The following is a 27,874-nucleotide window of genomic DNA, read 5'->3' as shown; positions in this document are numbered from 1 at the left end:
TATTTTATATGATAGGGTAATATTAATTTCAAATTTTCAAAACTGATACGGGCTGTAAATTGTATTATTGAAAATGTCAGGACAAATTGGGTATTTGATTTACTGTTGATAGGGCATTCATATTTGTTATGAAACTTTACCAAGGAAATAATCCAAGTCAATGCTTTGATGCTGTTATCTCCTAATTTAATTAGTCATGGGGGTGAGAAAGTGGGATGTGTTTCAAGGATACAGATTAGTTCCTTCTACCTCCTTGCCAAGTCATTTGAATTTTTAATCTACAAACTGCTGAAAATTCACCTGATACACTGATATAAAAAGACAAAATTCTGCCTCTACACACATAGAAGACACCTATGTTAGTTTATTCTAACTCAACATAAGGGCTCTTCAAAAAAAGCTTCAAACTTTTCAGCCTGAAAAGCAGGAGGGTAGTTTATTTACTTGTGTTCTGATGGTAGATGGCTTTAACTCAACTGGTTTTCCCTGAGTATCAGATACTCTAAAAGCCTTTTCCCAGTACTTTCTGAACTCCTTTTCTAAACTGTCTCATGAACTATGCTGATTTTGTCACCAGATACCATGCAGACAGTTCCCTTGGGCATTATTCTCTGTTGCTACTTTGCCATTCTCCACTTCTTCCCTGAATGAGATCTCGTTATGAGAGTTTTAATAATGTAACAGATAAGGCATAAAAATGTACAGGCCACACAGTTGCCTTAAGGTGTTTAAGGATCTCTTTCCATGAGTGTGGGAAATAAAATCAAAACAATGATGTCCAGAAGGCCCTGACTTAAGGAAAGGGAGTTCTTTATTGTTGCTTTGAAGCTAACACTAGAGTGACCATGTTGCTTTTGAACCACTTGGGAGAAAAATAATTGAATGAAGTAGGGTGTAAATCAATTCAAAATTGAAATGAGAAGTTCAAGTGTTGAATCAATGTGCAGTGGAAAGGAAAGGAAACCAGAGGGTTTTTCTTTTTCTTGGGGGATGTGCGTGTGCATGTGTGTATTTGTGCATGTGTATGTGTGTGCACATAATAAGCCCACAAAGAGGCTATAACACCCATTTAAACCTCCAAGATAACAACTCATGTGAACACATGCACTTATTTTGGGTATATAACCAGAGAACCTGAGAGAGTGAACACACACACACACACACACACACACACACACACACACGATAGGATGGTTGTCATGGGGAAAGAAGACAAAAATGGGTCAAGGGCTGAGTTCCTTTGTATGTACGTGTGGGCCTTTCTGGAACATAACCAGGCAACGTTTGCTTTTCCTCCTCCTCCTCTCTTCCTGTCACTAGTTGCCATGTACCGAGAACCATCTTTGCATGATGTTGGTGAAACGGTCCCGAAAACTGGGGTGACGCCAAGTAAAAGCACAAGCGCGTCGGCAATAATGAATGGAGGCAAACCAGTCAACAAGAGCAAGACCACATAGCCAGATCCTCACAGGTGGTGTGACTCTCATCCCGAGCACAGTTGAGCGATTTATCCTTCCCAGACCTTCCTCTCCCGGGGCTGAGGAGCAGCAGCGGGGAGCGCGCGAATGCTTTCTCTTTGCTGTCCCAGAACTTCTCTGTTGCAAAAGGGTAAATCTCAACCTGTGGCCCCCACACAAGAAGACACCTGGACAACCAGCTAAACTCAGACCATGGAATGCCCTACCAGATATGGAATGCCTTTTTACTATCTTTTCTGTGACTCTGACACTCCATGTGAATGACGTACTTCACAAGTACACTCGATACCTTGCCTGCTGACAGCTCCCATAACCCTTTTTGAGTCCTGTTTCAGCGAAATCCATGTGTTTAAGTTCAATTTTGTAGCACTCCGATAATATTGAGTAATTTCTAGTTAGAAGCTGTAAAACTGTGCTATTATGGATTTCTCTTCTCCCCGTTTTTACAGGGCTGCTTGCTCCACTGTCTGTGACCTTTTGCAGGGATTGTGTTCCTCTAAATCTGAGATGTTGCAGTTGGCTTAGTTTGGAGAGCAATCAGGGAATCAGGAAGCCTTCTACACCTATTGTTCCAAATTCCATCTCTAAAGATTAAGAATGTTGTCTCTGGCTCACATTACCGATTAAACACACATATACGCTCTATCCGGTAGCAGACAAGAGGCTCCCAAAGTTGGATTGGCCAGCTGGGATGAGGGTCAAACACTGTCCATGGAAAGCTCTCTGCGTGTGTGTTTGACATGCCCTCTAGTTTCTGTGTGTGCGTGTGTGTGTGTGTGTGTGTGTGTTTTCTACATATCACAAGCTCACTGGTAATGGTAACATTTGCCTTGCCCAGCGAGCAAGACCCACTGGTTTTTGAGAAAGTGGGTCCAAAGAATTCTGTAGGCCTTGTAGGCCTGATTAAGGTTCATTTCTCATCTATTAATCTTCATTATTGGGAAAAAAGGGGGATCAATCATTACAACCTATAAAGAAGTGCGCTACCTAAATCCATTTCCAATCAACCCCTACCTGTTTTTAATGAACCGAACTAATGCCATCCCTGTTTTGGGCTGCGTTCCACTCATACCCAGCCAAGCATGGGCAAGGCGGCTGTTGAGTTCTTTTCTGCAGCAGCAATGCAAATGTTAGGTATAAATTAGGCTTTAATATTTTTGGTGTTTAATGACAAGTTTTTAAAATGGACATATTAGGAAAAACTATTTTTTTTTAGCTCAGCATGCTGAGTCCGGTACCGTGGACCTCACCAGTACATACCTCTAGCTTGGCCTCCTGGGTCCCTGGTTGCCCCCTAGCTGGGTTAGAGGTGCCTTGCCATGATCTCAGAGCTACCCTAGATAAAAATAAAGGCAAACCAACATACGTAAATATCAGATTTTGGGGCCCTTGGCTTATTTGCTTTTATTTTGCTTTCTTAGTTTTCTTTTTGATTGATCACTGTTAAACTCTGAGCTGAGAGAAGACACGTACCAAGGAGGGCCAGAAATAGTTGACTATCCAGTGAAGAGTCCATGCAAAATGTTCAATATCGGATATAACGAGCTTCACAATGTTTAATACTCAACTGTTTGGAAATATATTTGTTAACTCTGTGTACTCTTAATAAAATTCAATGTTTTCTTCTCAGAAGAGTTAATTGAAACCAACTGAACCTCGTTTACAAAAAACAATCTGTGAGATCAATGTACTGGCCTCTTGTTATTATTTCCAGGTGGAAGGACAACCCGATTGCCATTCCCCCCATCTGCACTGTATTTACTGGGAAATTATTTTGTCATTGCTTTCATAAATCTCCATGGCAGCCCTTTGCCCAGCATTTAAAATTTTTGGCCTGCTTAGCTGATTAAAAGTTCAGTATAAATTTAATGTTCATGCTTACTTCATTTTCATATTGGATTCCACTTTAATAAATAAAAAATTAGCTAACATTTGAGTAGAAGTGTCAATAAAAGTGTTAAACTACACGTACAACAAATACAACTAAGTGATTCTTTTGACCATTCTGGATTTGGGGTTATACCATTTTCAAACCCACCGTTTTAAACAGGGTAAGTTAGAAATGTATTAGGTGAAATTCAGTAACCAACTATTTAGGGAAGACATATATCCCATAATATGTGGCAAACTGAATAATTTGTATTTTCAACTAGATGGGCTTGTAGACACTTCTTACACCACAATACACACACACACACACACACACACACACACGCACATGACCCCAACTCTATGATTTTGATAATCAGTATACTTGTGATTTATTTATCCTTTGCAAGCCTGTTTATTGGTTAAAATTAAGATAAGATTTATTTTTGTAAATGATTGAGATTTATGTAAATGTGTACCTTTGTTTTGCATTTTTATGGGTGTTCTATAAGGGCATTTATCACTAAGAGCAGATGTCAGAGTACTTCCTCCTGATACATGTTTGGACATACTGCAGAGGATCCTTGTTACTTGTAATTTAGTTAGATCATTTACTCTGTGTCTGGTCTCACCTGTTGCATGGCAAGAGGACAGCACTGATGAACTGCATGTAGTAGGAACCTGTGTATCAAGAACTGTTGGTATGTATCACTCAATTTACATACAGAGTTTGTCTGCATTGTACAGTTTCTGTGTTTACTATCATTTGTTGTATTCACAAATACAACATATGGAATAAAATATTTATATGAAGGCATATGAATAAACATCAAACAACTTTATGTAACAAAATGGCATTGCATCATCGACATATATATAGAAATTGTCATGTAAATAAGTTGGTAAACTGAATCTCCCCCTTTACCATGCCAAAGAAAATTTTAGCTCTTTGATGATACCTCTCTCGCTACTTTTTCAGGATAAGACTTCATCATTTTTTCCTTCATAAATTCAGTTTGCTGTTATTCAGTGCAATCTGTCATTATTGATGTTCTGTATAGTAAATCTTATGGAATTTGTTTGTATTAATAGACCACATGTTTTGTATCTCCACATACATATGTCCATTGTATCAAGACTCTCTAATATCCCATTCTTTCTGCATGCATGTCTGGTATGGGAGAGTTATTCCTACTGATTTGTTGTGATAGCTGATTGCTCTGCCCACCCTCAACAATATTCAGAAATGTTAATTTTTGATATTTTAAGTGACATCATTTTTATAAGTCTACTTTCTGAAATTCGCTACCACCCTACTTGGAAAAATTGTTAGAAGACATGAAGTGGTCCACCTTATGTAAAGACTAGAACAAAACTGAGCATCATTTAATTATGAAACCTGGTGAAGTTAGAGATTCTTGTTCTAAATGTTTGTGTGTTCTTATTGTTTTGGGAAGGGGTGGCTGAGATCCACAGTGGGCCCAAAGGACTCCTGCTCCAGTGCTTCCAATTGTTGACTTCTCAGCAAGTCATAAGAGTTTCTTTGTCATACCTGGCCAGTTGCTTAATTAATACTTAAAGCACTACAACAGTCATTCTATCAAGATGATGGGAACAGATTTAGTTCTTCTAACAAAAAAATGTAAAACAAAAACTTTCTTGTTCTTTAGTTACGCATGTATCACTTCATTTACAGTTTTCTCCCTAATATGTCAGAGATAATTAATGTTGGCTACGAGAGAGAGAGAGAGAGAGAGAGAGAGAGAGAGAGAGAAGAGATCAGATTGTCTAAGATTCCAGTACAAGGTGATGAAAATAATTAAAAATTATTTTCAACTTTATTTTAGGAGAAGGGTATATCCAGGGAAAAAATAATCTAAAGATTTATTTTCCAAAATTCAGGCATATCAAAATCAAGAATGTAAATCATATTACTTTGGAATAAAGTACATTTGATAGCTCAGATTTCCTAGCTTAGGAGGTAACCTGAGGCGCTGGTTGACTCCGGAGTACAGAGTAGAGCTTCAAAGTTTTGATAGTTGAGTCGGCAAAGGAAAGTTTAGTTGTTTATATTTTGGGATTTTCTCTTGTTTTTCATGCAGTCTGTTTCTAACGTCTCCTGGCAGAGTGTTCCCTGTTGAAGTGGTAAGATCACTGCTCCCAATACGCTCTAATCCAGGGTTTGTTCACCTTTTAGAGCTTCCAGTGACAGCAAACAGCCTGCTGCGGCATGCATGCCATAGGTTCTCCACCACTGCTCTCCATTCTAGGTAAGCTCAGGAGCCCAGAAAGGCAGGTACAATGAGTCTTTCCTTTATTTTTAGGACTTCAGTTGGTTTTACATTATAAAAAGTACTGTGGAGGTATATTCATCAGTGAAGGCTTGCCAAACAAGCAGCATCAGTGCCAGCACCATCGGTGAATTTCTTGTCATTTAATCTCATTGCAACTTTTCAAAACCATGAATAAGACCCCCCCACACACACTCATTACAAATCTGTCCCTTTCCTGCCCTTTTAAAGAGTGGAGGCTCTATCTTAGTAATGAAATCAAAAGTCAAAGAACAAAATCACATATAAGAGGGGTTTAAGTTATATGAAAACATATAACTGTTTTCTTTCCATCTAAAACCTGCAAATTCAATCACTTTACAGATGTATTGATGTTGGCATTGTTAGAGTGAAAGTCACACACACAACACACACACACAATACTATAACAGACAGAAAGAAGTGAAAACAAGTTATTTCTGTTTTTATAGAAAAAAAGTATTCTTTAGAGTCTAGATACCATATGACTTATGCTATAGTTCAGGTTTTGCTTCGTAAGTTGTAACTCATTCCTGGGACATGATTAGCTCTACATATGTTCATCATTGTCCAAAAATGCAGACAAATTACATTTTGAACTTCATGGTGTAATAACTTCTCCAACATATAAAATCTTTTTCTTAACATACAGAAATGCTGAGAACATTTTTAAATGAAAATATAAAAAGAAGAATTTTTTGTTGTTGTTGCTATTAATGACAAGGAATAATAAGAGAGAATTATACAAAATAAGACACCCTTGATGTTATGTGAGAGAATTATGAGTAATTATGAGTAATTCAGAGAATTATGGGTAATGCCAGTGGAGCACAGTTTGCCAAACTATACTCAACTCTGAGCCAATCCCAGCCCTCAGTCAGTTTTCATATGGACTGGCTATTTGGATGAACTTCAGTTTACTGTATTTTGGATTTTTAAAAATATTTAATACAAACAATCAAAGAAGAGTATGCTACAAAGATAATGTAACTTACAAGCTCTAAGCTACTTATTATTCAGTTCTTTATAGAAACATGAGCACTGCAATAGGGAAATCTAAAGATCACTTGTATTATGATGCCTATGTCATGTAATGAATCCCAATTCTATACACCATCAAATAAGACATCAAATTTGCTATTGAATAATTACAGTAGGTTGGTTTGACCCTTAAAATGTTTATATAGAAAGGAGGAAACAATGTAATCTACACTTATTTCTCTCATTTTACAAAACTGGTATATCAGTTGATATGCTCAGTAACAGCGATAAAACTAATATGGTCTCATTCCTTAATCTCAGGATGGAGAGAACAATTTTAAAAACTCGATTAAATTATGAGAATATTAATAATATTATACAAATCAGGATCAATTAAACTTCCTCTTAAAATAGTTTTCAGTATTTAATTTTTAAGTAACACAGTGGATGCATATTTTCCTTATTTTTGATGATATAGCTTGTAAATTCCAAGCCATGGTTCTAGAATATTTACATCATAAATATCTTCCCAAGTAAATTTTTTTTTATCTTAAAACAATATTTAAATGATTTTGGTACATTATTTTAGGATTTTATGAAATAATTCACACTTAGAAAAAAGTGGGGTTTTTTTAGCTCTAAATAATTAAAGTTTGTCTAAACTAATATGTGTAAGTAGATCTAACTGTATATATGTAAGGGAAGTCCCAGTAATTGTACATTTTCATAATTCAATGTGAGTTTCACACAGAGCAAAGTTTCACCATTAAGAAAATAAACATTTTGTTTCTATCACTGAGTGAATATTTGTAATTTCTAGTTAAGCTATGTCTAGCTTTTGTGGGTCCTTTTCTGAGAATTTGGAATAGGTGCCATTTTATTACACATGCCATTTTTGGCTTCTTCGCATGACCCTATTTTTCCTTAGAAAAGGGACTCTTAAAGGAAATTAACTCATATTTCAGGTTCATCATATTTCTAACTAAATTTTGTCTTTTTAAAAAGCCCGTATCAAATGGTGAAGAATATCTTATTTCTTGCATATGTAATCCCTGCCCAGTTTTTAAAATGTTATATTTTAGTTTAGGAACCTAAAATGAATATCCTTTTTTCATTTTTTGTTGTTACTTTTCAATAGGTAAACATACTGACACAGAGTATAAACAATTTATATCATTTATTTAAACAGTTAAATTGCACATTTTTCATAATTTCTTCCTTTATCTTAAGAGAATCTTCTTTCGTGAGTTAAAAGTGAGATAGACAATGACTCGGTTGCTATATTAACAAGTTTTTTTCCCTTCGGAAGCACTCTGGATCTGCTGACTCCCTGATTCAACAGCCTTCCTCCTGTGTGTTTGCCTCCATTGCCCGCACTTGGACATGCTGAGTGATAAGAAACACTAGGGAAAGCTGATTGATGGGTTTACATGAGAATGGATCTTTTCCTTAGATTCTGCCATGGCCACTCTTGTGTAGTAATGTGGCTTTCTAAAAACTGTGCCATTCAGTCTTCTCAACTTCAGTACCCTGGGCATGTGGAGACAGTATACCTTTTGTTGCAGAGCAGTCTCACACACGGTAGGGCGTTTAGCTCCATCTTGGCCTCTACATATTAGATGCCCGGAGCACACCCTCCTACCCACTCACTGTGACAATCAACACTGTCTACAGACCTTGCTGAATGTCCCCCATGTGGCAAAATTGCCCCCATTAGGAAGCACTGGTGTTAATTATGAGAACAGTTCTTCCTAGTGTTATTTGTATCAGAGTTTTCTGAACTCGTCTTTAATGGGTACCCAGGTTTCATTTAGAAAGTCAGAAATAGAAAAACATACAATAGTCTGTTAAATCTGTCCTAGTGTGGATTATACACGATTTCCTTTGCATTTATATGTTGTAATGGTCTACAAAGATAAGAATCCAATCTTCTCCCATGGAATTGTTAAGGATATTCGGTGCCAAGCCAGATTTCACATGCATTTCCATTCCATCCATCCCAGCATTCACAGTTTCCACAGCTACATATTCCATTCCCTGCAATGAAATACACATGAGAATCATTGTCATGACCAAAATACACCAACTTAAAATATGCTATTATAAACCCTACCTGTTCATAAGGAACATCATTTCAGTCATTATCTCTAGGGTTTTTTATATGATGGCTTTATTATTACATTTTATTAAGCAGCTGGAGAAATCTGATCTTTCAAACAACAAATGGCATCTATTTGGAGCCATAATCTAGAACCATCTTATACTGCTCCAGCTGGGCTGCCATGTCCCAATTCTATTTCCCCTTTAAGAATGAGTTATACCTGACTTACAAATAAATACTGAAAAACCATAAAGCTCTCTGACATAGTATAAGGCAGGCCAGATGGACAGCTAGAAGAGAACCCTTGTGCAAGAGTCACAGACAATGAATGCCTAATTTAATGACATACACATATTCACTTTTAGCTTCAGCTAGAAATGAAAAAAAAAATCTATGACTTAATTTTCCCTGTAACTTGTTTAAGCAAATGTATTTTACAACAAATCATTAGGACTCAACGGGCTAGAATAACACGGATTGTCACAGAGGTAAGCCTTTTTTATATGTTGCCCCCTCCAACGTGTATGCTGTTCCCTGAAAACAACCCACACACTTACTCTAGGCACTTGGATCCTCTTTAAAATAATAGTCCATCTCCTACACCAGGCTAAAAATAAAGTGACTGTCAAGATTTCTTTTCAATATATAAATTCGTATGTGTGCATTTGTAGGGTAGGTTACCTTGGGGAAATTTCCCAACAATCACATAATTGACTTATTTCTGTCTTTGCTTATTCAAAAATGTTTACTTCCTCTCTCATCGTTACTTCCTGTTTACAACTGTCCCTTGATTATATGGAAGCTGTCCTTCCTGATCTCTGAAATCACTGTGCAGTGGGTGTCATTCGGCTCCATTGCCGCTTGTGGCACAGAACAATTAGAGTAGCTCAATACTGCACCTGTGCAAATGAGCCCATCGTGTTTGTCGCAGTCTCTGTCATCACAGTCACAGAATTCCCCGGAAATATACCACTCTTCGGCAGAACAAATGCACTTTCCACAGTGACAAGAACCTGAAATCACAAAGGGCATTGCTCACCGTCACTATGTAACCACCTAGAATAGAATATCGTTGGCACACAGACAATAGGCTTCTAATAACCTATCTTCCAAAGGTAAGAGTTTATTGAATAGCTGGTTTCTCAGAGGGAAGCTTTACTGACTGTAACTCATAAAGGTCATCCAGCAAAGCCTTCATTATGGATTGAGACGGTTGCAATTAGCCTTGAGCAAATGTTCTGCAGCCCAGTCTGGTTGAAATGTCAATGAGAACAGAATGTGGCTGATTCTCATAGATGGTCTCTCAAAAAGGTGTACAAAAATAGATGATTTTTTTGCCCCCCTTTTTTGTTTTTATGAATGAAATCATGTTTTAATAGTGCTTGTTTTTAAAGGAATCCAATAGTATATTCAATTAAACAAAGACATTTTATAATTAAAATAATTATGAATTATTGGACTCATAATTTTGGATTTTTGTTTACATGATTTTTTTGAAGTAGGCACACAGACACGTGTCTATTGAGTGGCTAATTAAATTGCCCTCGTGTACTTACTATGTAGTCAGAGATGCTATGTAGTCAAAGATAGCTCTAATCTTCCACCAACCTAAAGGGTCATACCTGATGAGGCTTTAGGTTCAACCACTTGTCCCACCATGTCACCCATGTTCCCTCATTTTTAACCATCTTCCTAATTTTTAAAATGTACTGCTCGATGATTAAAATACTTATAAGAAATAATTCTACTGATGGTATATTTTAAATCAAAGATAATATATGAGTTAAATGGTGTCACAAAGGAAAGAAAGTTCTCTCAAGTCTAAACAGCTTTCATGACAGGCTAAAAATATCTTCACATGGTAAAACTCCTGTACAGCAAGAAAGACAACTTTAAAATTATAAAGAATTTTCTTCCATTTTCTTGGGTTCGTTGTTCTTTCCAAATGTGATTTCTGCTTACTAAAAGATGGTTATTGCTAAATTTTTCAGCTCAGAAATCACTTTGAGATGACAAAGAGTAGTAAAAGCATTGTGACATGGTTAACACAATTTCAAACTTACGTAAGTTCAAAAAAATTTGGAAGGTGGGGCAGGAATCAATCCTGAGTCCTTCTATTGAAACATAGGGACTTAAAAATGATTGACAACCTGAGTGAGTAAAGTGATTAGGGAAATAAAGTTATACTAAGCACACACATCCCAAAAGCATTCAGCTTAATGTGTGCCAAGCAGTGTCCTGTGTGGCATTTCACAGCATGGAAACTAGTATACACATTTTAGGTGAAAGGACCCCCAGTGCTCAAATTAATCTTGTACCATTCCTTATCACATATTCCAAGGTAAGAAATTAGAAATAGCTGTATTATGAGAACAGTTCTTACACTTATTTTTAATTTCTTGCTTAACAATAACATGATTTCATTGAGTCTTAGCTTATTTTCTTCAGAATCTATGTTGATCTGCAGACTCTTGAGCAAACTGTAGACATCTTTCAGTTCTGATGAGTGATCAACAACCTGGTAGTTAGTTCCTCAGGACCCTGGGAGCTGGTCTTCCAGGTCAGTTTGCAGAGTACAGTGGCTCTCTCTTGGTCTCTTCCAGATTCAGTGTATTCCTATTTTGAAAATTTAATTATCCTAATTTTAAAGACTTTTTTTCATATTTCTAAGTATGGAGATGTTCAACACTCAACTGCCTGTTTGATAAATGATTAGTGATACATCTGCCAACAAGGAAAACATGGAGCATTACACTGATTACCGAAAAATTTCCTCAAAAGCAACACTATTTAGTGTGTTTTTTTCCATGAATGAAAAAAGGTTATTTGAGGAACTGTACTCTTTTTAATTGCTTCTAAAACAGATATTTCCCTTACATAGAAAAATTCTTTCTAAAACAGAATTAAATGACTTTAGATATCCATGATACTCGTGTATTACAGCTATGATACCTTTTGTAAAGTCACAGTTCATGAATAGATCTCACATATCATCTTTGCATTTATCTTCTGGCCCTGAAGAAATTCTGTTCACTGTCCATGCTTCTGGAATGCTCAGCTTCAGGCTGTAGGAAAGTATTTTTCTAAAACTGGTTAGCTCAGCTAAAGTTCACAAGGATATATTGATAGAGCATTTGATGAGGAAATGTCCAGTTCCAAAGGTCTACTAGTCACAAAATACTTAAAAAAGGAGGGTTGATTTTGTATGTGCCATGAAACAGTAGCTTTTCTCAGTCAGTATTTTCCCAGATGTGTTGTTCTTTCCTGTTTGTCAATGCTCAAAACATCTTAGAGGTAGGAAGTTCTTCTACTGCTTGTATAATTAGGAATAACCTAGCATGTAATAATAACACACTGTGAGTAGTTATTAGGATCTACTATAGCACCTTCTTTAGCTCTGGCTGTTATCATCAATAACCAACAATGGGGTCAACTGTCTCTCTCTGGAAAGTGTCAAATTTAGGGAGAAGATTCTGTCTGACAGGCACAGCTGCCTGCCTACCCAAGGTGAGCAATTGTTCCGCTCTTCTGGCTGGGACCCGCTCGACCAGAGACCCAGACCAGCATAGGTAGCAGCTGGCCCATCTTACCCGGAGCTCTAGGGTGTTAAGTTCTCAATCACAGCACCATTAATCCATTTTTTTCTTTCTCAATATAAGATGCACCCTTAAGAATGTTCCTATCTCTCTCTGTGCTTTTTGCTGGCTTCCATCCTGGGGGAATGAGTCACATTTTCTCATGTATCTTCAGATCATCCTTAGACTTTAAGGAGGGAAAGGAAATCAATTTCTGCCTTCAAAGATGAGAATAGAAGGACAAAGAGGATAAGGGCACTGCCTAGAACCACCGGCAATAAGCATCATTTAACTTCAGATTTCAGTCTGATTTGATCTACCCCCTCGATCTAGCTGTCTGCCTATCTGTGATATCTCTCACAGCAAAAACTTTCGTGTGGTTTCAAAACTGAACTGAGCTGCCACAAGCTTGACGGGAGAGCCTTATAGGGATGGGCAGCTGGAACACCAGGATGAGGCTGGTTTATCCATTCTCTTATTTCTGGGAAGTGGGACAGCCAGCTGGGTGACTGAGAGACAGGTGGGTGCATGGGTGGACTCTGGACCAATTGGATGATGCGGGCCCAACGCTAGCGTGGGGAGGATTCACAGAGACATTCCATGACCTGTGTTTACAGCCACTGTCACACAACAGCATCTGTGAGAACATAAAATGTGGATCTAGGTTTAAGTCATTAAGGTAAAATGTTACTATGTCATCTTGGACCCAAATAAATACATCCCCAGGTAAAGAAATTTTTAAAAATTAACATGAATTATATCACGTATTCTGCAAAGGTAGCTAAACATAGGGGATATCTGGCCACTAAGCTCATCTCTCTTGGTTATTTACAAAAACAATTGGATTCTAAGGGCAAGGCACCTTTGTCAGTTACCCCTTCCCATTACTAACATTGGACTTTCTTTTTCATCCATCAAGCCTGACAAAATGCTGCAACCCGACATCCCAGCAGGCAGTTTTCACTATTGTACTAATGACTCCATCTGTTATGAAGGTCACAACAATGTATCTTGTTTTAAATTTTTCTATGGAGTGATTTATTGTCTTGGCTATAAATTTGTAAAGAAATAAAATGCTATTTCTTCATCGTCTCCTGAGGTAACAGCTTTGTTCACAGTTCATGGCAAGTGCATGGTTAAGACGTGTCGTTTCCATGGAAGTGGGCTGCTGATTGGGTGCTGTGGTGACCGCAGGCTCCCTCCCACACCTGTCCCCAAATCAGAGGAAGAAAGCTGTAGACATCCTTTCTGCTTATCAGGGAGAAGTCTTTCCATTTACAAATTAGAGAAAAATTGTATAGGATCCAGACAAGTCTATGGGATGTATCAGAAATACATAGCTCCAGTCACAGTGAAATACCCCTTTCCTGTCACCATGTTCAAGTCCCTTAGTCTATGCCTGAGATACTTTTGCTATGATTCTCGGGGTTGTGTAGAATGATACTCCCCAAGGAAACCAGGAATAACTGCTCTATCCCTATTATCTCTGTATCTACTGTGGACTGCAGGGCTCAGACCCTCTCTTCATCTATAATCCAGCACTAATATTGCCGTAATCTGAGGAAAGAAAGCAGCCTGCAACTGGTGGCTGTTAACTGCACAGATGCCTGTCACCAACAAGGACGTCAAAGTGTGTGGCCTTAGGGCAGCTTTTACATCTGCTTTTGAATTTAAAGACTACAATCACTCTAGCCATTGAAGGATAAACAAATAGTTTAGACAAATATGCTCTCAACCTTTCATTGCTTTCTGGATATATTTCCACTACCCAAAGCCAACCATTTGGAAAGACATTAAGTAGAAAGATGTTATGGTTTTGAGGAAATGCCTTTAGGTCAACATTTTGTCAACTTACTTTTTAAAATATTTCCTGCATTTAAGAAGCTAAAAAGTGAGAATCTTTTGTGGCCCTCTAATGAATGAAATGAGAATGTTTACTCTTGGAAAAGGAACAATCCCTTTCGTATGACACAGACTGGTATGCCCTACAATGGCAAGTGTAGCCTCATCCTCTACTGTACTTGCAAACTTGGTAGGGGGCGTAGTAAGCACATACGTGCACACAAGTTGACTTTTAAAGCAAATGCATATAAATGAGCTTGCTAATGAATGAGTGTCCTCACTCAGGAGAGCTTCGGTGAGAAGCTTTTCTCCTTATTTCAATGATACTGCCCTTAAAGAAAATCACACATTTAAATTTAACAGCTTTCTATTTGAAGCTATCATCTGAAAAAAATCCTAATTTAGAAAAGTTTATCACTCTCAATATTCTTTCTATGCTGGCCAGTCCTCTGATCTGAGAACACCTCTTCCTCCTGATACTTCTTGCATATGAATTCCATCCCTGCCTACTTTCCTACTTTTCTTCATCAATCTCTCCCTCCTCAATTCCTTTCATTGTGTCTCCCTTTTAACCTCCTCTTCCTCTTTTTTAATTTTCCCAACACAACTTGAACCCAAAACAGGTGTTTCCAGGAGCTGAGGCCCCTGCAAAGAACTATAGGAAGATGTGTTCAAGACTTACAACTTGAGAGAGTTTAATGGAAGAATAAACAGAGGACAGGAGTGACAGAATTCTTTCAAGTCCTACTTGACTGCTGTCACAGCATAAGATTGTAAGCATGGCCCCCCTTCCCAGAACTCTAAACTGGAGTCTGGAACAAAGAATTCCTGGAAACCAAGAACACTGACATATATTGAAACGACAGTGTTTGTGTTCACGTCTTTCCTCCCAGCATGGAGGCAATCACAACATCCATCTGCTTTTATGTCTGAAATTAGGACAAGAGCCTCTTTCAATTTTTGTCCTTATGTGACAAGTAAAGCACTAGCCACCATTTGGGGAACACATTTTCCACGGTGAATCCTACTCTCTGAGACCTCCTTCATGTTCTCTGGTGGTATCTCCATTGCGGTTCCTTAGATGAGGTGGGATCAAAACATAAGGTGAATGTTTAAATTTAAAATTGATTACCCCCTATTTATTAGCCCTTTATGCTTGCTTGGAACAAGTGAGTAATTTTTTTGGTCAAAGAAAATTGTTCTTGAATTATGGGACCCATATACTTTTCTTTCCTCCTTTATGACGCTGAATATTTAGTCTCCTTTTCTGTCTTTCCTACAACTTTCCCCTCTCTTCCTCCACCTACACACCTATGTGATTTAGCCTCAGAAGTTACCAAAATCATATTTTTGCCACTCTCCTGCAGATCTGGGCTGTGCTCCTTCAGAATGAGCTCCACAATGGCCCTTTTGCTTTTTTCTGATTTGGATCCATTTAGAACCCAGTCTATTTTGCTGCCTTTATTCTTCTTACTATTCATTTTCTTTCTTTCAGACACAAGTGGTTGATGGACAAAAGCTCTCTCAGGTATTTCATAATCTTAGATCCCAAAGCTCCTATCGGCAGTGTTCAATCTTCATGTTTGGTACATGCAGATTGTACAGTGGCTTTCTTTCACGCTAGCTTCTGTCTGGAAAAGAGTTACTACTTGCTGTTCTACCAACCATGTGTCAGAACACGAATTCAGTCCAGACTCTGGCACAGATACTCACCCTTTCCCGAGCACAATATGCCATCTGCTGATTCACACAGGCTCTTGCTTTGCTCTTCGGTCATGTTGCATTTCCGCGGATGTTGGCAGAGCTCACCAAACCATCCTTGCTCACAAACACAGCGACCACAAGAACATGTGCCGTGACCTGGGAATCAATTATAGGGTGAGGTGGAGAGAGATGAGTAAATGCCCCACTGAATCAGAGAGGCTGAGGGGTCTCATTTCCTACCAAACCCATTTCGCTTTCATGAATAGTCGATTTGGCCTGTGATTGCTTAAAAGCATGTCACAACAGAGATCTAGCTTAACATGAGAAATTTGAATGTAGCATAGGAGATGGACTCGAGAGAAAGAAACCTAGAAATAATTTAAAATGGAATTATATTATCCTCTTTCAATGCACAATGGCTCCGCATTTACATTTTTATCAGTATGGAGTCTCGGTGCTATTCTTCACTGTGCACACCATGACATCAAGACCAGTTTGCAAAGCTGGTCACGCTACCATTGCTTGCAGCATGTGTTAATTGCTCTCCTGCAGCCTACTCCTGAAAACAAAAGGAATTCAGCATCACTTTATCTCTGTACCTCTGTACTTACTAATAGCAGCTGATAGATATGCAAGCAACAATGTCTGTCTATTAACCAGACTTGGATTCACATTTGACCTTTTGTTTCTCTTTACTATTCCCGGAATTGATTCCTATTTTGTGAAATGTTTAACTTTGGATGTGTATGCAACCTTGCCTTTGGGACAGTTATAGAACAACAAATACTTCTGTTTCCTTGCTCTTCATCCACATTCCATTAGACTGCCTGAATTTCCATTGTAAATCCTTGTTTCTTCTCGTTGCTTTATTCCTTTCTCTGATGGGGGCACTGCCTTATAGCCAGATCTCTCCTGAATCAGTTAAGTGTAAGAAAGATTTCCTGGGTATGTATTACAAATGGAGCATTTTGCTATGCCTCAAGGGATATGAAATAAATCATGGACACTGTGGTTCCTGCCCTTCTCCCAGGATGGGCATCATCCTCATGGAGCTCTTTGGAGCTGTTGACACAGTCTCTCAGACCCATTTACTCTGGTGGGGCCTTCAGGAGCAAACCTTGCCCCATATGCTCACTTTTATGATTAATTTAACACGAACACCCATGAATCCAAGTGTTGTTTTCTATAATATATAAGTATCTGCAAATTAATGAAAGGCAAATGGAAGACAAATTTAAGAGAATTCTGCTAACAGACTTGTTTCAAGCAGCCTCTTCTTATTTATGTAACAATGCATTAAATTTAATCTGATCAGACTCCCTTGAGTCTGGCATTATCCCCCATCTTCCAGTTAGAAAAAATAAGCCCCAAAGAGAATAGTGTTGTTTTGAATCATAGTGTTCAACCACACAGGATCAGAACTTGCCTCAAGTTCCTCTGATTTCCATGCCCTATTTCTTCCTCCATGTTACATTGCCTCTAGATTTCATTGTAGAAGATGATCCACCTTGCAAACTTTTTAGAAGTTCTGTATTTGTCAAATTTGAGGTACAGATTGACATTTATAGGCACTGTTCCCTTCGAAATCTCTACTCAATTGGTTTTCATGACAGTGGACTATCCACACCCTTCCAACACTCCTTCATTCTATTTATTCTTCTGTTTTCTGACCCAATGAATATAATACCTCCCAGTATATATCTTTCATCATCTTCATTTGTCTCAGTATAATTTTTTCCTTGAAAAATTCATCAAATCGGGATTTCTGGTGGTCACAATGACTGCAGGGCTATATCTCTGGCCCTCAGATCTCTCCCAAATTCTACTCCTATGATCCCCTATTTCATGTTCTATTAGCACTCCACTTGACACTTCTCAACCTACATAGATAATTTTCTTTCCAAAAGCTACTCTTCTGTATTTCCCATCTCTTTTTAAAGCACAACTCTGCTTTCAGTCAACCAGTTCAAAATGTTTTGAATAACATTTGAATCTCCCTGATTTCCCTCCTCCAGGACCTTGACAAGTCCGGTTGAAACTCCTCCAGCATCTCCACTTCTGTCACCATCTTACACCTTTGGGAAACCTTCCCACCGTGTCGCTCTCCAATATTCTCATTTAGCACTTCCTACCACACAGCTCCACTCACACCAAAGCCTTGCTCTTGGCTCCTTATGGATCCTAATGCTTATGAGGTGCAGTTTACTTACTTAGCCTCAGGTATGGGTTAGGCTTCTAAAAAATAGTGCCCCAAGCTACCTTTCCCATCTTAACCCTTCTCCCTTCAGCCAAACTGATTAATTCATTGTTCTCTGAACAGTTCACTGTTTTCTGTCCTCAAGCCCTTGCTGAACTAAGAATGTCTTCCCACTCTACAGATTGAGTTCCTGGTTAATTTCCCAAGCTTAGCAAAAGTGATTCAACCTCTATGAGAATTTTTCTAATATCCACAAGGAGAGCTCCTCACTTCTCTGAATCTCTACACTAGTTTGTTTTCCACTTTCTGTGGAACTGTTTCACCTCCTGCCTTGTGAACTGTAGTCATCTGTCAACAGAATCAATCTCTTGACTGAATTCCTGGAGAGGAGGAGTCATGCCGACTCAGCTCTGTGTCTTTATGTGGCCAAACTCACTTCCTTTGACACAATGGATCCCCCAAAGACACTTGTAGTAGACTGAAAGAAAATATCCTTATCTTTCTTCTTCACAAATCCAAGCTTAGAGTCCTACACTGACTCTAGGACACTTGGCTCATGGACTGTCATTATTCAAAGGCAATGAACAGTTCTTGAGGTGCTGTTTTTTACTTTCTGTGGAGCAGAGCCGAGTTAGAGAGTTAGTGCCCTCAAAGGGCAATTTATTCAATGGATAGCTTTTAAATTGATTGTATCTTGACTTCATTAAAACTAAATCTACTTAAAGTGCAGGATTCCTTAACAAGTAAAAAGTTGTCCATCTTTGGAGGTAGAGTCTGAGGTACAAAAACATAAAAGGCAAAAAAGAGGCTCTAGTGTTCAACTCATTGAGCTACAGACTTGTCGGGTACCCTTGTTTCCCACTGGCCTAAGGGTAATAAGAATTGTCATCAATTCTTACTAACTTAATATGAAATTTATATGCAAGGAAATAAAAGGTTGTTTTTCATTTATTAGCTTATTTATCAAAGTTAAGTTGGCAACTAGCCCCAATATCATCAAAATGCATTTGTATTAAATGTTTTGATTTGCCATTATATGACTTCCTTTTACTTAAAATTTAGAAAACAAATTTTCAATAACTCATCATTATACACATTAGTAATTTAGTCATCTATTTAAGAAATATCTGTTGCATACCAGCAGTACATTGGCAGTTTAGGATATAGTAGTGAATAAAGTAGGTACTGGCCTTGGTTCATGGGTCTGAAAGTACACAAGAAGAGAGAACAAGTAACAACAAGCAAATACACTTGAGTCACAGAAGACTTCAAGAGGATCCTCCTGTATTCAACAGCAAGAACACAGCAAAGGGAGGTGGTCATGGAAGGGCTCAGAAACACCCAAGAGATGAGAAAGAGCCCAACAGCCAATGTTCTAGGAACAGTGCCTAGAAAAGCTAATGAAAAGACCTTGGGATGGGGAAAAGCTTGGCATGGTACAGGCAGTGGAGGCCAATGTGTTTGAAGAAAAATGAGCAAAAACATGGGATAAATAATAAAGTGAGAGCAATATTCAGGAATGAGCCACAGAGCATACAGTTTATTCTTGGTAACGAATTTAAATTTATTCTAAGAGGAATGGGAAATGACAGAGGGTATTAAGCAAGAGAATGATGTGATATGATTAACAATTTGCAAATTCATTTCAGCAACCAAGTGGGACTACTATGTGTTGAGAGGATGTGAATCTGGAGAATGTGTGAAGGTTATCACAGTTGTCCAAGTGAAATATGATAGAGGCTCCAAGCAGAGTGGTGGGAGTGGAAACAGAGGATTCCTCGGAGATCTACTTTTGTGGCAGAAGCTATGCCTATGGGATAGGCTGTTGGATTGGATCTGGTAAGTGATAGAAACAAGGAACTGGTTTTCTGGCTAGCAAAACTGTATAAATGATACAATTACCCAATATCGAAGCTTCAGAATACAGAGGCTGAACAAAGAAAATAGGTTTTGTTTGGAACCTCCTGTTTGAAATACTTTTAGGGTAACTAAACTGCTAGGTCAAGTAAGCAGTTGAACAAAAGCCTGGTCCTCAGAGGCTGGAGCTAGGTTGCAGGAAGACACATGTGGGAGTTTACAAAAATGGATGGCATTGAGGGCTTTAGAAATGATTGAGTCTTCCTGGAGACTGGCAAGTACTGGGAACTGTCAAGGTTTGTGAATAGAGTACAAGAAGAGAAGCCAAAAAAATAGGAAAATCCAGTAGGGGAAGAAGTCCATAAGACCTGGTTTTGTCTCATAAGATGATAAAGAAAGCCAGATGTGGCAATGGCTGTAATCCTAACATCTGGGAGGATGAAATGCACGGATCTCAAGTTTGCATCCAGCCTAGGCAACTAAGTGACTCAGCAAAACCTGGTCTCAAAAAAATGAAATAAAATAAAAGGCCAAGGATATAAGGACATGGCTTACTGTGAATGCCCTGGACTCAATATCCAGTACTGTAAAAAATGAGTTGAAAAACAAGATTATAGGAGTAGTTTCAGTCAGCTTCTCCCTGACCAGCACTACTGCATTGCCATTTAGGTATTTGAGTGAATGGTAGAACTGTTGGAGAATTATCCATATATTCCATCCACGGAGAACAGCCTCTCTCTAGTGGTTGAAGCAGAAGTTATGTCATCTTCATATAACACCTTACATGGAAAGGACCTGTAAATCTACCTTGCCTGACTGCCTACATAATCATACAAGTGAGTAATCTCCCTGATGTAGAACACCATCTCTGACGTGCACCCACCTCTGCATCTGGGACCACCAGTTAGATGGCTTTTCTTTTTATTCCCTTCCCTTCCCCACATCAAAACATTCACTAAGAATGCTGTACATCTGCATTGTCACATCTGAATAATAAAATAGCCCCTAGCCACCAGTGACTATTTAAATTTATTAAAGTTAAGTGAAATTTGAAAATCAGCTTGTCCATCTTGTTAGTCACATTTCAAGCGCCCAAACAGACACACATGGCCAGTGTTAAACAAAATAGAATTCTCTCAGGATCTTTGTAAAACAATTCTGTTGGACAGTGCTACTCTAGATAATGACATTTTCCAATGAAATTTATGAGCTCTGATGCGCATTTCCTTAAAACACTGCAATGACAGTTCTCAATTAGGAAACTCACCTGTGAATACCCATTAATTGGATCAAATATTACACATCACTCACCCAATGCCTTTCTTCTTTTCTTAATGTTAAGATAATACTCATTTTCTCAAGGAGGTAATAATATGCCCACAGAGAGAGCATTTGATCGCCCAGATGCCTTTTGACCTAGAGGTATCTGTAGGATACAGCACAATTTCATGAGAAGACAGAAACAATTTCCTGGTGAGGTTTTCCAAGAGAATGGGACAAATTTAGCCAGCATGTGTCCTCTGGTTTTCTGCTTTTCCTTCCTATTTCTTCCTCTCTGGAGGATGAATACACGGTAGGAGCTGCCCATTAGAATGACAGTCAAAGTCATATTTTTAGGAAGAGCAGAGCAGAGTGAAGGGAAAGGGGTTCAGGGACAGGGACCGTGCTCAGGAAGTCACCTTGCATCCATCCCTAGGAGTGACAACCTACAAACTGATTCTAGACATCAGCCAAGTGCAATCCCAGCTGATACCTTTGCAAATTTGGGAAAGACGTTTGTGCTTTTAAGATGTGATTTGAAGAAAATCCCTGGCTGCTATATTGTCCATCTAAGAAAATCTTGGACTGAGTAAGTGGCCTGAGGCCTTCCTCCACATAAGAAAGCCAGCAGTGCCCTGAGTCACTGAATTCTTCCTCTTGGGCTGCACAATTCCCTTCAAAATTGCAGCTATGAACTAAAGAACTCCCTGAAGAAATGTGAACTGATTGTGTAATTAAGAGGTGGCTCTTCATTATCTCTTCTTGCTTCTTAAATTGGACTCCTGGGCAGCTATTCTAGGAGAGTAGAGAAAAGCAGCAAAGCAATAAGAAGTCTATTTCTCATTCTCACCCTGGGTAGACAAAGTACAGGAGGGAAGTCTCTGATTAAGCTTATAGCAGGCTAAAACAATTAAGTACATGTGAGTCAGTGTCTGAATATATTTTCTTTATGGCGTCTTGACCCACACATCACTGAAAGTGAATGAACCTTAGGGGCTGTCATTTTAGACAAAGCACTTTTTCAATAATGACTTATTTGATAAGAAATCCATGCATCTATGGGTCAAATATATTTTATTATTATTAAAAATATCTAGGGACCACATATGGTCTATGATAATTGAACATGACTCACAAGCAAGTTAATTAAATGAAAAATGGTCTTATTCTAGTCTCATTTTCTTTTTTGCCAGTCATTTCATGACTCTTTTGGAGGTTGTAATTTTGATGTAATCAAAACTGAACTGCTTAAAATTATGAAATTAGTTGCATTCACCTTCAAGTACAATAGCTAATTTATTCCAACCTACCAGAAGTGGATTAATCATCCTTAGTTTCATTGCTAGAAATGTGGATAAACAATGGTGGGTCTTGGTTCTCATGTGCCTGTGGATTAGGTAGGTTTGTGGATGTTGTTGGCTTTACTTATTTACTTGTTTGTTAAAATATTCCCACGGCCTTAGTCCGGAGCCAAGAACTATAATTTTGCTCCCTGGCCGCACACTGGATATACAGAGTTCTAGTCCTTTTCTCCAGATGAAAGGCCACCAATATTTTCAAGCAGAGCACGGTGGAAAGCTTAGCAAAGTACTCAAATTTGCGATCTTCAGTTTTATTCCCTGAAGCCAAAGCAGAGGGATAATGTCCACATGTTTCACATTTTCACACCAGTAATATTTGTTCATGACTGGTTGCCAGTGGGGGGAGTGGAAAAAGAAATTGCTTTGGGAAATCAAACTTCAGTTTCATTGCTAAGATGCAGAACTACCGATTGTGTGGTTCTGACTTCCTTCCTAAACACTTTGTAGCTAATGCTTCAAAATACCTGAGGCAGATGTATTTTTTCCTTGTTATGGAGGTGCCCATGCCAATTTTGTTTTCCATTACAGATTTAAGACAGTCAGTGAATTTCCACCTGGTACACAGTATCAGTAATATTTCATTTTTTTATGTCTCCTTCTTACTGTGAAGCCAAAAGGTGAACTCTATTATTCTTATTGTACACATGAGTAAACCAAGGCAGGAAAGCCAAATGGCCTGTGCAAGATTCAACACCTAGGAGGCAAGAGAATTAGAATTCAAGTCCTGGTCTTTCTGAATAAGAGGTTCATCACCATCTTGCTGCATTAAACTACATCACCTAGTTTAAAAGGAAATGGTTACTTCTACTCAAAACTTGTCTGAAAAAATATGGAAAAGTGCATGCTAGTGTACACATTAATGCTCCTGAACACACTACAGAATGTGGGCTTTTTCTAGACAGATCACCAAAATATCCCAAGAAGATTCATAAACCTTGATCTGAAAAAAGTTCTATCCATCAAACAGAAGCAGAAATATAACAAAATGTCATCAGATATTATTTTGGTGATTGATGTGGGTAAATTTTTTGTTCTTTGAGTTTCTAAATGTTGATATACATATTTGGGGGCCAGGGATTTAGCTCAGTGTCACTGAGCTCTCAAGACCTGACTCTCAAGATCAAGGTCCTGACTTCGATCCCTGGTACCAGAAAAAAAAAGGGAAAAACAAAATAAATGTTGAAAAGGAAAACATGAAATTAAAAATAATTTTACAATCCTAATATCTAAAGATGAACAGAAAGTATAATAAGCGGAAGTAAAATAATATATATTATAAATAATAAATGAACAAATACTTTAATAATAGATCCTTCCCAAGGATGAAATCAAGAGCAGCTAAGAGCTCTAGATACAAGAAAACAATATCTTTCTTTAATAAAACAAACGTTTTTCCTCCTCTCTGCTTCTGCTCAGACTTTCCAGGCCTAAAATGTTCTTCACATCCAATTACTGAACATACAAATATTAGCTGTTCAATGCAAGTCGATTCAAATCCAACTTGAAAAATTATCTGACTTCAAACTGGAAAATTATTCCCTTTATTCTTATTTTTGACTCAGTTAATTTATAATTTATTTAAAGAAAGTCCTTGTGAAACAACTTTTATCCTAAGCTTGAAGATATAATAATTGAGGGGATAGATGGAAAGAGAGAAAGGAGGAAAAGAGAGAGATTGATTAGATTCATGAGATTTATGCCCACTTGAAAAGAAAAGGCCCACTGATACTTACAGCACAATACTATGACAACATGCCATAGAAGAAATATTGCTGAACAGAGGAAGTAAAAGATAATTTCAACCAGTTTCATAAAGGAGACGATTTGGAATCGTGCTGGAAGTGTAGGAGAATAGTGAAGTTATTCAGAACTCGAACGAAGGTAAGGAATAAAATGTCAAACACAAAAAGGAACAAAATCACAATACATCCAAGAAGAGTGGCCTTCCATGAAGAAATTATTTCTTCAATAAATGGAGACACTGGTTCAAAAAGTAGGTCTTATGCAGAAGGAGAGGGGATGTAGGAATGGAGAGGGGGAGAGGACGGGGTAGAAAAGGGGAAGAAAACGGATTCAGATGCCATATGTACCTGTACCAACTCCCCACAAGGAATGTATTCCTTATGTTTCACAAGCATGTGCCAATAAAAAAAGAGAGACAAAAGCCTAGTTTCCTCCACTCATCTAATTGATCAAAGTAAAAACTTAACATTCACTCTTGATTCGATCCTGTCCCTTGCTCATCATTCAATCAAAAATTTCCATAAATGCTGCTTGTACTCTGAGGCAGGTAGGTGCAGGGTGGTGGTGGGGGCTCTCAGTTCAAATAGGCATCCAGTTTAATGCTCAGCATGAGTCTCCCTGGAAGGACAGGGGACAGAAGCCACATCTTCCAGCAGGGCAGTATCCTGCATCAGGCAGGCTTCTCCACAGGGGTCCCTGCGGCCTCTCACAGGAGGACAGCTCACACCATTTTCTGCAGATCATCTTTTCTTCAAAGAACAGCCCAGATGCAGGGAGCTCAGAGCCACATCACGCAGATGCTGAGGCTTCTCTGGCTTAGAATAAGCCTTACAATCTATAGGAGCTGAAGTCTCTTCTGATGATTCCTTAAACACAGCTTCCAGGGCCCTCACAAGGGACATGGCTTTTGGCAAGGTAATGGGGGCTTATGGAAGTAAAAAGCATGGTGTTCCCATCAGACATTTATGGTTCATTCATAATCCCCTCCTGATCCAGTTGAAATTTATCAATCCTAGGTCACTGTTATCATGAGCAAGTTGCCTAGTAACACTGGCATGCTCTGTCTTCTTCCATTTTCAGGGAATCCAAACTAGGAGTTGATCAAAGGGCTGAAGTCTTGCAGCAGGGTGAGGGTTTTGTCAGCCTGTTGTCCAGATTCCCAGTTTCTCCATCTCTACTGCTCTCCATGTGGATAAAGCACCAGAACCTCTTACCAGAACTTCTATCTTGACATACATACTCACACCCCCTGCCCCCCACACACACTCCTTCCGACTATCCATATTTCACTGGACAGTGGAGGTACATCATAATACACCATGGCATATTATTGCCTTCTTCAACTCCTTTTCTGTTTCCTATTGTCCTTTGAGTAAAGCTCCAAGTTTTTAACATAGTTTACTCTCTTCTCCCCTCTGCTTTCCGATCTGCGGTCAGACAAGATTTCTCTCCAGTCCTCATGTGTTCCACAAACATGGTCACGTCCCCTTTTCCCTCTCCCCCAGTCCCCTCTGCACACATTTCTCTCTGACATCTGAGTCATGTTGTCCTCACTTGGGCATGCTCTATGCATCCAGTTTCTACTGAGTGTGGTAGGGTGCTTGTGATGTGCAGGTGAGTTCATATAATTAAAGCACATTTTCTCCGATATGTGTTTGCTATCCGGATAGGACAGTGCTGGAGAAGCCGCCCTTCACTACCAGCTTATATCAGCTTCCCTTGCTATGTGCATCCCACGGAACTAGTGCTCACTTTGAGACCATGCACAGCAGCATTCTTTCATCAATATCCACTTTTGAAGCCCAAAGAGTGCTCTAAGGGGTCAGGTACTCGGTTGGTTGGTTTTATTCTCACCGGATCTCTACTGCTGGGACACAGAAGGTTCTAGATACATACTTACTGAATGAATGGAGACACAAATGATCACCTAGTTTCAACCATACCTAATTTGGAAGAATTTCCATATGGAAACATTTAGTTTGAAATCGAAAAGAATCTGAAGCCAAGAAGAATGATTGATGTTAAGGAAGCATTTTGACAGAAGTTATCCTAAAGATGAAAGTGCCAGAGACTGAGATTCCTGCACAGTAACTAACAGGCAACCAGGTAACCAAGGCCATTTCCAGAGACTCACTGCAATGTAAGCTATGGCAGATGAGCGAGTGAGAGAAAGGAAGTGATTATGAGAACTGTGAGAGAAGATGTATCTTGAAAATGTGCCTGAGGCTAGGGGGTGGGCATTTTTTGGACATTTTAGGGAGAAGTAGCTACAACTTTCTGCATGGTGGTCATGTGGAACAAGAACTTAAACTGCCTCTGGCTTGTCCACCTATCAATAATTAGTACCCTCAATAGAGTCAGTGATTTGGAGTGGCTGGAGACAGAGCAAGTTTCCACAGGTTTCAAACTCCAAGAGAACTACAGCACACAAGACAGAGACAGTGCATCAAAGAGGTAAAAAATACTGAAGGGCATGCATGTGTCGGGGGGATAGAATAATCATGCAATGAGTTTTTCTCATTTAATCATTTTTATGTTTTATTTACCTGATAGGATATGTATACTGAATGAGAGAAGTTTTTGTGTGACAGTAGATATTTTTAAGTAGACTGAGAAAAATGGAAACTTAACAATGCACATTGTGACTTGAGGAACCCTAATGTCCAGAGTCACTTCATAATGCTCCTCTGTTCTTGAGCAGATCCACAGGAAGCAGGAAGCTTCCCATACACATGCACTGAGAAGCCACAACCATGAAAAGTACTCCTGAGAAGGGTGGTACTGGCTGTTTGACTCAGTAACTCAGTGCTAAGTCTGAAAAGAAAGACCACTTCATGAAAATAGAACAGAAAGGGGACATTATCCATGCCACACAAAATTGAAGACTACTCACAGATCTGAACAAATATATAGTAATGGTAATCTAATATATGGATGTGACACTTATGTCCAAGGTATTTTATGTGCATCAACTCACTAATCTCATAAAAATCCTACAAGATGGGTATTATTATCACATTACAAACGAGAAATGTGTTAGTAAATTTCTGAGGCTGTACAGGGGTGAACCCACAGAATGTGCCTTCACCTCCAGCCTTCTCTAATGAAAACCTTCCAGTGAGGTTTAAAATGCGTTAGAGATGATTTTCATTAATCACAAATTTTATGTTTGTCAATTCACCTATTTGTTAAACTTTATCTGCAGCCATACAATGAACATTCACAGAACTACCTGAAAACATCTGAGTTGCCTGATGCTCACATGCCGGGCTAGGGTCAGAGGTCATGCTCTGTCTTGCTGTTTTCACCTGCATGCTGTGAACAAGTGTCTTTCTGAGGAATGTTGGTGACCTTTTTGAGGGAGGATTTCTGTGCTTTCTGTGAGTGATTTTAATACATCAATTCAATGTGAATGAATCAATCATATTAAATAAGATATTTTTAAACACAAACATAAACAAAACAAGGTCATCTATTGACCAGGTGATGAAAATATTGTGACCAAAGCCAGAAACCTGATCTCGTTATTTCTCTTAAGAATGATGAGTCAGTGTTTGCTAAGTTGGTACTCAGGGTGACCTTTTAAACCACAGTTAC

The 27,874-nt window shown here is 38.6% G+C and overlaps 2 protein-coding genes across 6 annotated transcripts in view; one reads left to right on the top strand and one right to left on the bottom strand.

The window, feature by feature from the left end:
- The window catches only part of Fgf14 (fibroblast growth factor 14), a 629,887-nt gene extending 616,482 nt beyond the window's left edge, over positions 1-13,405 (top strand). For all 5 annotated transcript variants that reach the window (XM_013077333.3, XM_087193215.1, XM_087193216.1 and 2 more), the window contains one exon: positions 1,321-13,405. In XM_013077333.3, the coding sequence (XP_012932787.1) occupies positions 1,321-1,457 (137 nt within the window). In that variant the 3' untranslated portion in view covers positions 1,458-13,405. The remainder of the gene's footprint in view (positions 1-1,320) is intronic.
- Itgbl1 (integrin subunit beta like 1) overlaps positions 7,798-27,874 on the bottom strand; it is a 234,107-nt gene continuing 214,030 nt past the window's right edge. Inside the window, exons 9-11 of the mRNA XM_004858584.4 lie at positions 15,869-16,015; positions 9,638-9,751; positions 7,798-8,674 (exon numbers count right to left, since the gene is read on the bottom strand). Coding sequence (XP_004858641.1) covers positions 8,583-8,674; positions 9,638-9,751; positions 15,869-16,015 — 353 coding nt within the window. The 3' untranslated portion in view covers positions 7,798-8,582. The remainder of the gene's footprint in view (positions 8,675-9,637; positions 9,752-15,868; positions 16,016-27,874) is intronic.

The sequence above is a fragment of the Heterocephalus glaber genome, unplaced genomic scaffold (assembly GCF_053883595.1).
Source record: "Heterocephalus glaber isolate CG9 unplaced genomic scaffold, H.glaber_assembly_v1.0 deba00001579, whole genome shotgun sequence".
In the NCBI taxonomy this organism is placed as follows: domain Eukaryota; kingdom Metazoa; phylum Chordata; class Mammalia; order Rodentia; family Bathyergidae; genus Heterocephalus; species Heterocephalus glaber.
The sequence above is the reverse complement of the archived record's forward strand: the minus strand, read 5'-3'. Positions and strand labels throughout refer to the sequence as shown.